Below are 14,669 nucleotides of genomic sequence, written 5' to 3' on the forward strand. Positions count from 1 at the left end.
ATTGGCCGAGTGGTTAGAGCTGTCCGTTATTGGTTCGTTTGTGCCCGCAGGGATGCAAGTGCGGGGCTCGGAGTGGAGACGCTCGACCCGACTGAGTGGATTCGTTCGCTCGCTTAAGGATGGAACGATTCCATTGCATTTGCATCCACGAAGCAGCAGCAAACGGACATTCACCTTCTTCATGGATACTTACTGGGTAAAATGGAAGGAACAAACTCATCTGACATGCTCCGAATGCAAGTGCGGCAGCTCCTAACGTTGCATCAACCTTACCCGGTGATATGAAGTTGAAGGATGCCTCGTTTGACACGGCTTACCTGTCAAAATGATTTTTCGCCTGGTTCCTTGGCAGTTGGGTAACTTTGCTCCCAATGGTTCATCGCATGTTTCTCATGGGCACGTCGATGACGAGTCCATGGCTTGCGGCGGAACCCTCGGCGCCGTCACCGTCACCGCATCCCGTTTGAACCGCCCGCTCTTATGATGACGGTTTGACGTCCAACGACACTGGCCCCCATCCCAACTGACACATGCAATTCCTTCTACTTTACCCAACCGAATAAATGTCCATTTATTAGACATTTATCGTCTCGCACCCGCAATAGCGCCATTACCACTCTCGCCGCTTGTACCACCATCACACACATCCTCACACGCACTCTTGTACACCCACCACCTGCCAAATCACGCGCACACCCAATCACTCGAACCGCTTCTCATTCTGATGGCTTGCAGCATCGACCGTGGCCTCGTCCAGAAGCTGTCCTGATTCGGCAATAGACCCGCATGGTAGACGCCTCTCGTCTCCGCGGTACACGGACTTGGCATCTTTCTCGTCCGTAGCTACGGCCGTACCATCCCGGACGCATCGAAAAACGGCGCACATCCACCACCACCTTGCTTTTTCCCGGTCGTTTCGTTTGATCGGATCTGAGATTCTTGGTTTCTTCGTCTCACACTCACCACTACCTGCTCGCCCATCCGACCGGTAGTTCGGGTCAAACTGCTTCTCGGTTTTCCCCCGGCCCACCACCACCAATCCAGCCGCCCATCCATCTGCCTCCCACCCTCCACATCCCCGGTCACATCGATCAAAGCGACTGAGCCGAACCTGCTGCTACGTCCGTATTCCGACGGTGTAGGATATCCATCCACCTTCACCCCACAGATATCGATTGCGCCTCGGCGCGCTCTCGTCTCCTGCGACGATAGCTTCGCGCACTCGCTCCCGGCTAGCGTGTTAGTTGCATGGCTCTCCTAGACACACACACTCACTCACACACTCTCTCTCCCATCAGCTGGGACTCGCTTAGGTCTAGCAACACCGTTTTCTGGTAAGCGCATCCGTTGTCACCAAGAACAAAAAGTCCAACAATCCTTTGTGCGCTTGTACTTAAGGATCCCATTTCCACATCCTTCTCTTCCCCTTCCATTCCAAGCCTCGACTAAGCTCTCGGATTCGCGTCAACACCGTCACTTCTCAAGTCTCGGGATCCAAGCCGCTAGTGGTTTCCGATCATCTACCGCTGGTTTCTTTTCCCCCCTTCGTTGACGCTGGTTGCTTTTACATGTGTTTCGTTTGCTGCACGCAGTGACCTCTTCACCACGCTCACCCCACATCTCACTCACATCGTCCACTCGACGATTAACTTCACCTGGAGAACCTTTTCTCACCACACATTCCACCACACTCAGCTTACATCAATACCCTAAGCCTAACAGATCACCCCAAGCTCAGTCCAAATGAGGATCCGTTCACCCCGCTCAAGTCTTGTCAGAGTAAGGCGACTGATTTCCTTGCCTACCAAAGAACCCTAGTCGACTTTTACATGTGAACATCTCAATTTACACTCATCGACACCTCACTCACGAAAAGATTTCCAGGACTCGACTTTCTCTGAGCCACAAGACTCTTCATCTCAGAAAATCGACCCTAAAATGGCCGCGACCTTTGCCAGACTGCCGGCGATAACATCACGTCGCACCGCCAAGGACGAGGAAACGGATCTCCAAGCGTTCCGCGACAACCGGACCAGAGGCGCGTACGATGAATGGCCCAACGAAGCCGGTGTAAGAACAGCTCGCAACCCCTGACCCTATATTTCTCTGTCTGACCGAACCCAGTTTGACGGGTTGACCGAAGAGCGCGGCCCTATCGAGCTCAGCATCCAAGGCGAGATTCCCGCATGGGCAGCCGGCGCCCTCTACCGCACGGGACCAGGTAGCTGCAAGATCGAGGACACGCCCAAGGGGACGTACTACATCTCCCACTGGTTCGACGGCCTCGCGCACACGCACAAGTTCGACATTGTTCCCCGAGAAGACGACGACAACCGACAGGGCAGCGGCCCAACTCGCGTGATGTACTCCTCGAGACGGCAGTGCGACCAGCTGGTCCAGGACATCCAGGCCTTGGGCCCCCAGAATCGCTTCACCTTCGGCCAGCGCCGCGACCCCTGCGTGGGCATGTTTGGCAAGATCATGAGCGTCTTTTCCCGAGGCACCGCGCCCAACATCTGCGTCGCCGTTAATGCAAACGTCCCCGGCCTGACCCCCACCACCCTTGGAGCCACCGATCAGGGTCCCGCCGGCCCGGGGCACCGCAACGGCGTCCGCAGCATCTGGCTTTCCACCGACGCGAACCCCCTCCTCGAGATAAACGCAGACACCCTGGAGCCTGTGGGCACCGCGCGGCAAACCAAGCTTCACCCGGACCTGACGGGCCCAATGTCGTGCGCCCATGCCCAGCGAGACCCTGAGACGGGCGACATGTTCAACTTCAACCTTGCCTTCGGCAGGCTGGCCACGTACCGCATCTTCCGTGTCAGCGCCGCGACTGGCAAGACAGAGATCCTAGCATCTATCTCCGAGGCCGAGGGGAAGCCCGCCTACATCCACAGCTTCTTCCTCTCCAAGAGCTTCGTCGTGCTCTGCATCCCCGTGACGCATCTTGGCTACAACGGCCTCAAAGTCCCTTGGGAGCGCAACATCCTCGACTCCATCGAGCCGTTCGACGCCAGCAAGCGGTGCCGGTGGTACTTTGTCGACCGTCTCCACAACAAGGGGGTCGTCGCCACCTTCGAGACCCCGGCCGGCTTCTTCTTTCACTCCACCAACGCCTTCGAGGAAGCCGCAGAGGACGGATCAGGGATCGACGTGTTCTGCGAAGCGGCCTACTACCAGAACGTCAACATCCTCCAGAACCTGTACTACGATGTCCTGCTCAACAGGAACGACGCCGCCAACAAGTTCTGGACGGCAGGCGACCGGATGCAGAACGGATACGCGAGTCTCCGGCGGTACAAGTTCAGGATACCAAACGACACCGACACCAAGACGTCAACACCGCCATCGGAGCCCGAGCTCATTCTGTCCGTCCCCGCCCCGCACGCTGGCGAGCTGCCGACGATTAACCCGGCCTACCTCACCCGCCGCCACCGCTATGTCTACAGCCTCTCGGACCGCGGCCTCAGCACCCTCCTCGACACCATCGTCAAGACGGACGCCGACACGCGCGAGGCGCTCATGTGGGAGTGCCCGCACGCACACACGCCCGGCGAGCCCATCTTCGTGCCTCGGCCCTCGAGCAACGGCGAGGCGCCAGCCGAGGACGACGGCGTCATCCTCAGCGTCGTGTTGGACGGCACGACGCAAACGAGCTACCTCCTCTGCCTGGACGCCACGACGATGACGGAGCTCGGCCGCGCCGAGTGCGACTTTGCTGTGGGCCTGGGCTTCCACGGCATCCACGCGCCTTCGGCCTCGGGTATGAACTGAATGTGGATGGAAATTGAAGTGTGGGCATGTGGTGTGGATCAATTTTGGTGCTGGACCTTTAACGATGATGATGTCTCATTATGTTATGATACCTTGATGATGATGAAAGATAGACCGTCTTCATGATGAGGGCGTTGGGTATGACGAGAAGTTTGCTCCCACGACCCCTGGTTGTTCCAGGGGACAGCGATTAATGAAAGACGTCCGTTAACACTACTATCATCCGAATTTGAGAATGATGCTTCAGTGGCAGGGCATGGGCAACGCTCACCGAAACGGACTGGAGTCACTTTACTCCTTCACGGTGGCAGATGTGGCATTGGCCAAAACTCAACACAAACCCGAATTATCTCCAGTTTGGACCTCTGTCCGGCTACCTTGTTCTTGTTATAAGGGAGGCTGGCATCTCGCTGAGTGAGAGCTTATCCCTTCAATGTCCCCATCACTGACGACACACTTGTCCTCGCAGCCTCCTTATTCCGCTCATTCATTCTCACCAGACATCAGTCGCGAATAAGTCAAAGGCTTTAGGATGTGACTAGAATTATATTTAGAGTATGCATCGTGCTTCAATGCAGGTTGCTAGCTGTAAGTATATGCTCATGGTTTTTCTGTTGGATTCATGCATCTTGATGCCCTGAATAGATAGGATATGATGCGGGCGGGGGCGACAAAGGAAATGTGTAGACTAGGGGCGAAATGAATGCAAACTCGTCTAAGCAGTAGGGTATCTCCAGCTCCTATCCTTGAATATGTCCAGTAACGCCGAATGCAAAACAAAGGAACCAAAATGCCTCATACAGGCAATCCAAGACTCGCCAATCACTCTTCGAGTCCTTCTCGCAGCGCGTCGATATCAACAAGGTCAGGAGACACCTTGCTTGGGGGCCCGCGGCGCTGGTGAGCCGCCAAGTACTCCTGAAACCCAGGTATCGCCCCGGGCTGGTTGATGCCTGGTGCACGGCGAAGGTCTCTCTCTTTTTCTTTCTCCTTGCCACTCCGTTTGGGCGGCGTAGGCGTGGGCGGGGTGGTTGTTGGAGTGGTTGCTCGTGGGGGAACGGAACCTCCGCCGCTCCACGGCCGCCAGCTGACCCATCTCCCAAGACCGCTCGAGTACTGAGAGTGCTGCGATCCGGGGCTAGATGGCGATGTGCCACGTACGGGCGTTGACACCATTCTCGGCATGGGCAACCCTGCGAGGCTGTCGCGCAACATAACGTCACTTCGTTTGTCGCTTCCGCGAGAGATGGTAGACCGCGCAGTAACGCCAGTGAAAACGGCGTCTGCCCCGCCCAAAGGCCGCAGGGTCATTTGGCTCGGTCGCACCTTCAGCGTGTGAATGTCAAGTCCTCCAGACAGAGACATGATCGACTCATGAGAGACTGCACGATGCAGACGCTGCCGGGGTAGCTCCTCGTATTTCGAGAACGACCTTTCCGTCTCCGTCTCCATCGTCTCCGTGTCAGTCTCCGTGACCTCTTCACTGGCTGAAGTGAGATCCGGAAGCTCCTCTGCGCCGTTCTCTTCTCTTTCCTCCTCGATCGTTGTCGAGATGTGCTGTGTGACGTGAAGCGCAGGTGCCGCAGGTGCAGCAGGGGATGCCACGCTTAAAAGCCTACTAGGCACTGAGAAGCTTCGCATGGACGCTTCCGATGGGCGCTTGTTGTGAGATGACTTCCATGTTGGTGAAGTCGGGTCCAGACTTGTGGTTGGAGACGTGGGGATATCCATATCCAGGATTGGCCTGTCAAACATGGACAGTCGCGGATTCGACTGCGGGGAGCTTGGGACGGACGAAGGTGCGAACTCTGACGGTTGTTCCGAGAAAACGGACCATCTGTTAGATGGCCCCATGGAGACTGTCGAGGTGGAGGCCTTGTGAGAGTGGGAGGCCATGGCTGGTGTTGATGGTGGAGGGCGCCACGCCGGAGGAGGTGTAGAGGATCTTGAAACGCTCGTAGGCGAAAAGAGTCCTGGGTTCAAGCTGTGACGCTTCTTCTTCGACTTGTTCTTTTCAGCCACGTGGTAGTGGTGATGAATATGCAACTCCTGGGAGATATTTTGAGTCACCTCGGCTGGTTCCAGGGGAAGCTCTGCGCGCAAAGTAGACACGGCGCTTGTGTCGTCCTCGTGGATAGGCTGGTGGCACATCAACTGGTCCCGCAAAGCCTGGATTTCGTCGTTGGAGTTGACCAGCATTTCCCGCAGTTCCGCCATGCCCAACTGCAGGTTTGCGTTATCCTGAAGCAGATCACGCACGAAATGGGACACCACATTTGTGCCGCTTTTCCCGGTGTTGAGTGACTTGGCTGCGGCGGCTCCCTTAAGACGTCCAGCAGCGGCATTCAGCTCCTTTTCCATCTCTCGTTGACGCTCCATGCGGCCCAGAACCTCGGTGTGGCGTTCTCGTTCCTCCTTGGCTTCCTGTTCCATGCGCTCCAGCTGCTCTTGAAGATCGGAGATCCCCCTCTCGGCTTTCCTCCATCGCTGCATGGCAGAGCGGGCTTCAGATTCGGAGGTGATGAGGGTGTTCTGCAGACGCAGCTGCTCCTGCTCGAGGAGGGCGATATGCCGTTCCATCTCAGCAGCACGAGCTGCTGCGCCCTCCAGGCGACGGACGGCCTGGTGGGAAGACAGCAGGGTTGCCTCCAGGGTCTGGATCCGGATGTCGGAATCTTGGACGGTATTGTTCAGCATCTCGAGCTGGTCGAGCAAGGTTCGGTTCTCCTCGACGGTCCTCGTGTTCTCGGCCTGTAGCTCCAGCTTGTCGTTCTCCAACTGTTCGATTCGACTTGTTAACGACAGGCGGTCTCGTTCCGCATCGGCCATGTATGCCTCGTGGCGGGCAAGCAGGGCCTGGAGGGAAAAGGTCAGCGACATGTCGACATGAGCGGTGGTTCCGAAAAAATGCAATTGGCCATGTCAAGCGCGGAGCTGGAGAGCAAAGTTTGCGGACTGAAACGAGCACAGGGCCCCATCTTCTTGATATGAATCACAGGAAATGAGGTCTTGGAATGCATCGAGATAGGACACGGGACGAACAGAGCTGGAGCAGAGGCTGGAATGTTCTTGACTTTGAGTTGGACGGGGGAGAAAAAAGAAGGGTGAGGGAATAGGGCAGAGACAACGCACCTTGCCCAGCTTAGCGGCGGTATGGACATCTTTTTCGACGGTTTCTAGGAGGGTGCAGCTGTGTTTGAGAAAGGCGCAATCGTTGCGGCCGCAGCAGCAGCGAAGCTTTGGGCCATCGTCGGGGCGAGCCGTGGAAGTTGGGACGAAGTCTGCCATGGCGTCGGCGTCGCGAGATGGGGCGTCATCGGTGGACTCTGCCATTGTTATCGCGGCAGAGAAGACGTCTCTACGGCGGGCAGCATGCTGAGCTGAGACGAGGGCAGCACGGACGCGGGCACTGTGAACCGTGGACGGGGTGCTGCCGATGGGGATCACGAGCAGGTGGGGGTTGAATAAACGAGGGTTTTCGGTACCGCAGCCGTAGCGACTCGGGCTGGGGTCGACGAGATGAGTCGGTGATGAGAGTGAGACCCGGCGGGATTGTGCGCGAGAGAGGGAGGAATGATTTTATGTCGAATTGTGGTTGTTGTGTGTTTGTGTGTGCGTGTGCGTGTAGGTGTACAGTTTCCGTAGCTTGGGCGTACTTGTATTGTATTGGGGGTCGACGCGATTGGGAGAGAAGAGACGAGGCGGCGCGGTGAGCACCCAATGCGAGTGCCAAGGCGTGGTGAGTAGGAGTATCCGCCGTTGTGCGTGTTATCGCGAAGTGGGCGTGACTGGGAGTGACTGGGAGGCCCTCTGTATGCGGTTGTGTCTTTGGCGGGCGATTGTGCCTTTACTGGAGCAGTGTGGCTCTCGATGGTCTGCTAGGCGCGGTATGGACAGGGGATGACCCAGGCCGGCGGGGGTCGACTGCAGTTTCTTTTGAGAGCATGTGGTCCGAGCCGAAATGAGTCTCATCAAATAAGAGAGAGGCAGCGCGAGAAAAGAAAAAGATTTCAACGGCAGAGGCTGCGAGGTCGGATCCGATAACGAAGCGGGGTGTCTGCTAGGTAGTAGTGTGTTGTATTGTCGTAGGTATGTATCCGTATCCGTAGGCGAGGTAATGATGCTGAAGAAAGAAGATACAAAGGCGGCAGTGAGGTATCGAGCAGGTGTTCGTCCGACCCAGCAGACGACGGGAGGGGGTGGAGGGAGGTGGAAGGGGTCCCGGTCAGGAACCCGACAGTAACAGGAACAGGAATAGGCTGCCCGAAGTCCTGAACAGACACAGAGGATGCGATGGTGAGATTGAGAACTTGAGACAGTGGAGGGCAAAGGCGCGCAGGGGCCTCGCAGGAGTCAGTCAGGACAGACGGGATGGAATGGAAGATGGGAATGACGACCCTAAGAAAAACGAGATGGAAGACGGGAGAGCTACCCAAGAAAAAAAAGAAGCTGAAGCTGGAAATAGCTGAGACGGGACGGCGCAGCGCAGTGCAGCAGCCCAGCCCAACAGCGCACATGGCGCCCTCCAGAGAAGGAAAGAAACGTTCGCGTCAAGCCAAACACAGGCAGGCACAGGCAGGCTCGCTCTTCCCACGCTGATCCAAACCGGGATGGCGTCTTTTGGGGTCCCCACTTGGCGTTCTTTCGGCGTACACTAAGGTACCCACGTACCCAAGGTCTCCACCAATCCAGGAACACCACACATCAGAGTTGTCATCCCGCCCACGTCCCCCAGGAACAAGTCAACGAACCCCACCACCAGTGCCCGCTCTGCCGCTTCACGTTCACAAGTCACTGCTGTCTGGCTCAGAGGTGAGATGTTGTCTTCAATGTACCTACCTACCTCACTGAGAAAAGTACATGAGATAAGGAACCACAAACTGCCACCCCACGAGGCCAGCCAGCCATTACCAACGAATGAGACTCATCATGTCTGCCAAAAATGACGACAGACTACCTTACCTTAGGTACCTTGGGTTCCCTCAGGTTCGTCAGTGGTGTCTTGTGACAGGAGCTGGCAGCCACTCATCTGGTGGCCGCATGGCGACGGCCACCTCACCTTCACACCACCACCAGCCACCTCACTTCCTCGCAGTCGCTCCAGACCAACAGCATCTCGACTCAACGAACAAGTGAAAACTCGGTGACCATGACGCAAATTTGCAGATAACGATGGCCGTGACCGCCGTCAATCTACAAGGTTCATCGCGCTAGCCCACGTCCATCTGACAGGAGTTCTGAATCGGCGCACATTGACTCAGATCGGGCTATCCCCGCGACCAAGTTTTTCTATCCCATTCCCGAGTCAAAAGCTTACTGCTCGCGACCGCGACTACTCAAAACAATGGCGCGTGAAAGAATTCCCCGTCATCTAGCGCAGAGGAACTACCTCGTGTAAAGGAATCTTGTCGCGATTCCACCGTTGTGTATCCTCAGACATGACTGGCCTACAGCTGTCATCCCTCTTGGTAAGTCTTTCCTATCGGTGAAACATCTCCCGCTCGCTTCCTACCACAAGCCTGCCCGTGAGTAGAGCCCGTCTGAAGGTGATGCTCGGCGAAGAGACTCAGCCGGCGGCGGCCCCTCACCTCTGACACCCGCGGCGACGGGTTGGTTGCAGCCGGCCCGGCAGCACGCATTAGATTCAGTGGACCGATCCGCTGCATCTCGGTGTGCACCCACTGTAAATTCGGTGCCTGACAGCGCCCGGGCCCAGGGCGGACAGGTACTCTCAGTGTGTGAGGTACACCGCTGTGGATCTCGGCCGAGCCACTTTTAGATCATCTCAATGACAATCCCGACGTCAAGCCTCTGACCTCCGTCAACCGGGTCCGAACACGGTTGCCTCAAGCCCGTCACTCAACATCATTTCTTCCGCCCTTCCGACCTCACGCCACAGACACCACATAGCCGCGGATTCGGCCCAAGCCATCGCTGGGTGCGCAATGTCGTCCTCAGAAAAGAAGCCGCCGGCACCCGCAGACGCCAGCAAGACCGTCGTCCGCGGCGCCTCCCTCCTCATCATCCTCCAGATCGGCTCCCGCGCAAGCACCTTCATCGCCAACCAGCTGCTCCTGCGCTTCCTGACCGCCCAGCTCCTTGGCGTCTCGACACAACTGGAGGTCTACTATCTCTCCGTCCTCTTCTTCGCCCGCGAGAGTCTGCGTGTCGCCGTCCAACGCCAGGAAACCCGCCCCGGTTCCAGCAAGCGCGATGACGACCCGAAAGCCCGCGTCGGCCGTGAGAGCCAGGCCGTCGTCAATCTCGGCTACCTCGCCGTCCTGCTGGGCTGTCTCGTCACCGTCGGCCTTGGATGGCTCTACCTCTCGTCCGCTGATGAGCTGACCCGCAACACCCCCAACTTCCTGCTCGCCCTCCGCCTCTACGCCGTCGCCGCCGTGCTCGAGCTCCTTTCCGAGCCCTGCTTCGTTCTCATGCAGACAAGACTGCAGTTCGGCACTCGCGCCACCGCAGAGTCCATCGCAACCTTCCTGCGGTGCATCGTCACCTTTGGCACCGCCGCGTGGGCGTCGCGAGCCGGCATCGAGTTTGGCGTTCTCCCCTTCGCCGCCGGACAGCTGTCCTACGGCGCCAGTCTCCTGCTCGTCTACCTCTGGTCCGGCGCTCGTCTATCAAGCACAGACGGCTTCTCACTTCTCCCAAAGAGCCTGGGCCCCAGTCAAGAATACGTCGCCTCGTACTTCTACCGGCCAACCGTCAGCCTGGCGTCCAGCATGATGGCCCAGAGCATCGTCAAGCACGTCCTCACCCAGGGCGACACTTTCCTGGTTTCCATCCTCTCCTCTCCCAAGTCACAAGGCGTGTATGCCCTGGCCAACAATTACGGAGGCCTGCTCGCCCGCCTGGTCTTTCAGCCAATCGAAGAGAGCAGCCGCAGCTACTTTAGCCGCCTCCTGTTGTCGCAAGACACAAAGACCAGCAAGCCCTCCAGGGAGACCGCAAACACGGCCAGCCAACATCTGCACACCCTGCTCAGATTCTACGTCCTCCTCTCTGCTGTCATTGTGAGCATTGGCCCCGTAGCTGCCCCGCCACTGCTGTCCCTCGTAGCTGGCAAGCGCTGGGCCAGCGAGGGCGCTGGAGACGTGCTGGCAGTATACTGCTACTACATCCCTCTGCTTGCCATCAACGGCGTGGCCGAAGCATTCGTGGCATCGGTGGCGACTGAAGCACAGGTGCACAGGCAGTCAGTCTGGATGGGCGCCTTTTCTGTAGCCTTTGGCTCCGCGGCCTTCATCTTCATGCGCGTCATGGACCTCGGTGCTTCAGGTCTCGTCTTTGCCAACTGCATCAACATGCTTTGTCGCATCGTTTGGAGCATCGCATTCATCAAATCGTACTTTAAAGGTCTTGAAACACCATTCGAACTTTTTACATTGCAGCCAAACGCCGTCACCTCTATCGTCTGTCTATCTGCGCCGCACCTCATCCGAAAGGTGGCCGGCGTCGTTTCCTCGGGGGCCTCCACGTCGTTCAAGCACCTGGTCGCCATCGGCGTGGCCTCTGTCCCCGTCGCCCTTTTGATGTAAGTTGCCATCATCTGCCCTGGCTCTTTGACCCTGGTATTCTAACACCCATCTAGCCTCTTTGCGGAACGGCGGTTTCTCATGCAATGCTACAACTCGGCCCGCAGACCAAAGGTTGCTGCTTAGCTTAGACACCCATTAGATATAGAAAACAAAATAAAATCAGACGGTTCCCTGAACAGGCTGGTAATTTAATCGTCAAACACAATCTTGGTGGCCTTCTTCGTCATGTCAACGTCCTTGAAGAAGGCGCCGTAGGTGTCGTGGGCCTTCTTCTTAACCGTCGTGCCGAACTTGAACAGTTCTTCGGGCACGGGCTGGTTGGCGCCCTTGAGAATGTTGATCAAACTGGGTCATGTGTAAGCAATTGTCTTGAGTCTCGTTAAATCTTCCGGCAACTTACGATCCAGAGTGCGCCTTGTCCTGCTGCGTGAAGAGGGTGATGGCCTCGCCAGTCTTGCCGGCACGACCGGTACGTCCGATTCTGTGGACGTAGTCCTCGATAGTCAGAGGGAACTAGAAATGATCAGTCAACTGTTGCGCATCGGAGGCACGAATCGAGACTTACGGTAACGTTGATGACCAGCTTCACCTCGGGAATATCCAGACCACGGGCGGCAACGTCAGTGGCAACCAAGACGGGCGTCGTGCCCGCCTTGAAAGCCTCCAGACTGCGGGTGCGCTGCTCCTGGCGCAGATCTCCGTGGATGCCGCCGACGCGGATGCCACGCTGCTGCAGGAAAGTCTCCACGCGCGTCGCCTCCTTCTTGTACAGGCAGAAGACGAGAATGCGGTCGTTCTTCTTGTTGCCCTGCTGGTGCTGCTTGAGCAGCTGAAGCAGCCTCTGCTCCTTGGCCCTGGGGTCGACGACCTCGACGCGCTGGGTGATGCGCGTGTTGGCCTGCAGCTCGACGGCACCGCTGGCGGTCTCCTTGCCGCTGGAGCCGATGGTAATCTTGATGGGGTCAACCATGAAGGACTCGGCGAGCTTGCGGACGGACGCGGGCCACGTCGCCGTGAACATGACGGTCTGGCGCTCCTCCCGGGGGGGCATGGCACCGAGGATGCCCTTGATGTCCTCCTCGAAACCCTTGTCGAGCATGCGGTCGGCCTCGTCGAGGACTGCGAAGCGCGTGTCCTTGAGCTCGATGGTGCCGTCGGCCATGAAGTCCTTGAGACGACCCGGGGTCGCCACGATGACGTCGGCGCCACGGTTCAGGAGAGCGCGCTGGTCATCCTTGGAAGCACCGCCGTAGATGCACACGCACTTGAGGCCAAGGAGAGACGAAACGTGCTCGAGCTGTTCCTGGGTCTGCATGGCCAGCTCACGTGTCGGGGACACGACGACGGCCTTGATGCCGCGCTTCTTGATCTTAGAGATAGCCTCGACAAGGGGCAGGGCGAAGGCCATGGTCTTTCCGGAGCCAGTCTCTGCGACACCGATGACGTCGCGGCGGGAGAGGGTGAAGGGCCAGGAAGCGGCCTGGATGGGGGTAGGCGTCTTGTACGAGGAGAAGGGGTTCTTCTGGATGAGCGGAGTTTGCGGGAGGTAAGAGAACTGGAGGATGGGGCGCAGGTGGCTGGTCTTGTCTGTCGGGTCCGTGACGGTGATGGTCTCGGCGGTCATGAAGGCGTCAATGTCGGACTGGGGGAGAGCAGACAGGGCAGCGGCCTGCGCGTACTCTGCTCCAGCAGCAACAGGCTCGGCAGCCTTTGCGCTGGTAGCACCGCTCTCAGCCTCCTTGTCCTTCTTCTCCTTCTTCTTCTTTTCCTTCTTCTCCTTCTTTTGCCTCTTCTTCTCGGCCTTGTCGTCCTCATCGACGTCCATCTTGTCCTCAACGGCAGCGGGGGCTTCCTCGGAAGCTTCCTCAGCCTCGTCCTTGCTGCGCTTCTCCTTCTTCTCCTTGTTCTTCTTCTTCTCCTCCTTCTCCTTCTTGCGCTCCTTCTTCTCCTTCTTTTCCTTCTTCTTCTGCTTCTTCAACTCGGCGGCCTCGTCGCTGTCAACATCGCCAGCGGCAGGGAGGTCCTTGACCTTCTGCTTCTTGCTGGGGATCTGCTCGACCTCGCTGTCGGCGAGAGAGTGCTTTGTGGCAGCCATTGTCGCGATCGATTCTGGGCTCGGTCGCTGTGGGAATTGACTTGCGACGCTGAAAATATCCCCGAAGACGGTGAGCTCGAGTCGAAAGGGCGGGTGGCTGAGGGGCGAGTGCGAGTGCGACCGGATGGTCGCAGAGACAGACGAAGGGGGAAAAAAAATTGCTTATCGATAGGACGATAAGATTGGTAGCCGATAAGCAGCGGCCAAGGGTCCAGGCCCGCTCGTCACGCTAATCCCGTTGTGGCCCATGCTTCCCCGCTCACCGAGCCCCGGCCAGAATCGGAGCTGAAGACCCACTCGGTGTTTTCCACCTTCCTCGATCGGCCCCGGACTTCAGTGTTCTTCATTCACCCTCCCCACCTCTCCCACTTCCGCGCGGATTCCACTTCATGTGCCCTTCCCCTCACTGCCAGCTGTCACTCGCTTGTTACGATACTCCCTGTTGGGCCTTGCTGCCCGTCTTTCTGCCTCTGAGGCCGCATGCCGCCCCCTCCCAAGTCGGACGGGTGCGTGCGAATCCCAGCCGAGACTTGGTTTGGAGCACTGAGGGAGGCCGTCGTTGGCGCAAACCACCGGCGCCGTCGAATGGGATATCTTCCGTCGTGCCTCTGGAGCTGCGCTCGGGTAACTTGAGTGAAACCTGCCCAACAGGAGCGGGCCGTCAACTGTCCATTTCCGTTACCACGAAACTGGGACTATCAACGTCTAGGAAAAAGGAACCAACAGAGACACTGACGTTGTGAAATATGCAGGCGAACTTCTTGTGCGTATCTGCGAACTGCACAAGATTCGGCACACCACAGCGTTCGCGTACAGGTATCAGGTAGGCGGCCGCGGGCATCGAGGCCGCCATGTCAGCCAATAGTCCCCTGGGCGTCAGCAAGGCGGCCCAACCCTGCAACGGGAGCTAACCACCGTCTGCAGTTCTTCGAGGGATTTCCATACCCAGCCTATAAGTATGTTCGTACTTCAACCCTGTCCCGTCCTGCCAATGGGTCTGGTTCTCGTGCTGCATGGGGAGATGATCGCGGCAGCGCATCACCCTGCGATGCCCATGTCACACGGCTGACGGTGCGGCGTTCACCCTTGCTGTGTCCTCTTCTGATAGCGTCCCACGTTGCACCTCGATGGCGACAACTCGGCGCCCCACGGGGGTGGGGGAATAGAACAGCTTCGAGATGAGGTAGAAATAGTAGCCTTCCCCCGAAATGGGCGTCAGTAGCCGTTGCAGCCGTCATCTCTTCAAA

The 14,669-nt window shown here is 57.7% G+C and overlaps 4 protein-coding genes across 4 annotated transcripts; 2 read left to right on the forward strand and 2 right to left on the reverse strand.

The window, feature by feature from the left end:
• Window positions 1-1,938: 1,938 nt before the first annotated feature.
• Window positions 1,939-3,777, forward strand: Bco1 (Beta,beta-carotene 15,15'-dioxygenase; the record flags this gene model as incomplete). Its single annotated transcript, XM_036644675.1, has 2 exons — window positions 1,939-2,070; window positions 2,125-3,777. 2 exons carry the CDS (start codon window positions 1,939-1,941, stop codon window positions 3,775-3,777), a joined length of 1,785 nt encoding a protein of 594 aa, XP_036489387.1.
• Window positions 3,778-4,599: 822 nt separating this feature from the next.
• CGCS363_v012827 (uncharacterized protein) lies at window positions 4,600-7,110 on the reverse strand (the record flags this gene model as incomplete). The annotated part of the gene is made up of 2 exons (XM_036644676.1): window positions 4,600-6,633; window positions 6,910-7,110. The coding sequence occupies 2 exons, from the start codon at window positions 7,108-7,110 to the stop codon at window positions 4,600-4,602; spliced, it is 2,235 nt and encodes a 744-aa protein (XP_036489386.1).
• Window positions 7,111-9,722: 2,612 nt separating this feature from the next.
• On the forward strand, window positions 9,723-11,450 carry RFT1 (Oligosaccharide translocation protein RFT1; the record flags this gene model as incomplete). The annotated part of the gene is made up of 2 exons (XM_036644677.1): window positions 9,723-11,323; window positions 11,381-11,450. 2 exons carry the CDS (start codon window positions 9,723-9,725, stop codon window positions 11,448-11,450), a joined length of 1,671 nt encoding a protein of 556 aa, XP_036489385.1.
• A 65-nt stretch (window positions 11,451-11,515) lies between these two features.
• DBP3 (ATP-dependent RNA helicase DBP3) lies at window positions 11,516-13,422 on the reverse strand (the record flags this gene model as incomplete). The annotated part of the gene is made up of 3 exons (XM_036644678.1): window positions 11,516-11,672; window positions 11,728-11,840; window positions 11,893-13,422. 3 exons carry the CDS (start codon window positions 13,420-13,422, stop codon window positions 11,516-11,518), a joined length of 1,800 nt encoding a protein of 599 aa, XP_036489384.1.
• Window positions 13,423-14,669: the final 1,247 nt, after the last annotated feature.

This window comes from Colletotrichum siamense, assembly GCF_013390195.1.
Source record: "Colletotrichum siamense strain Cg363 chromosome Unknown KSG_Cg363_contig09, whole genome shotgun sequence".
Lineage (NCBI taxonomy): Eukaryota > Fungi > Ascomycota > Sordariomycetes > Glomerellales > Glomerellaceae > Colletotrichum > Colletotrichum siamense.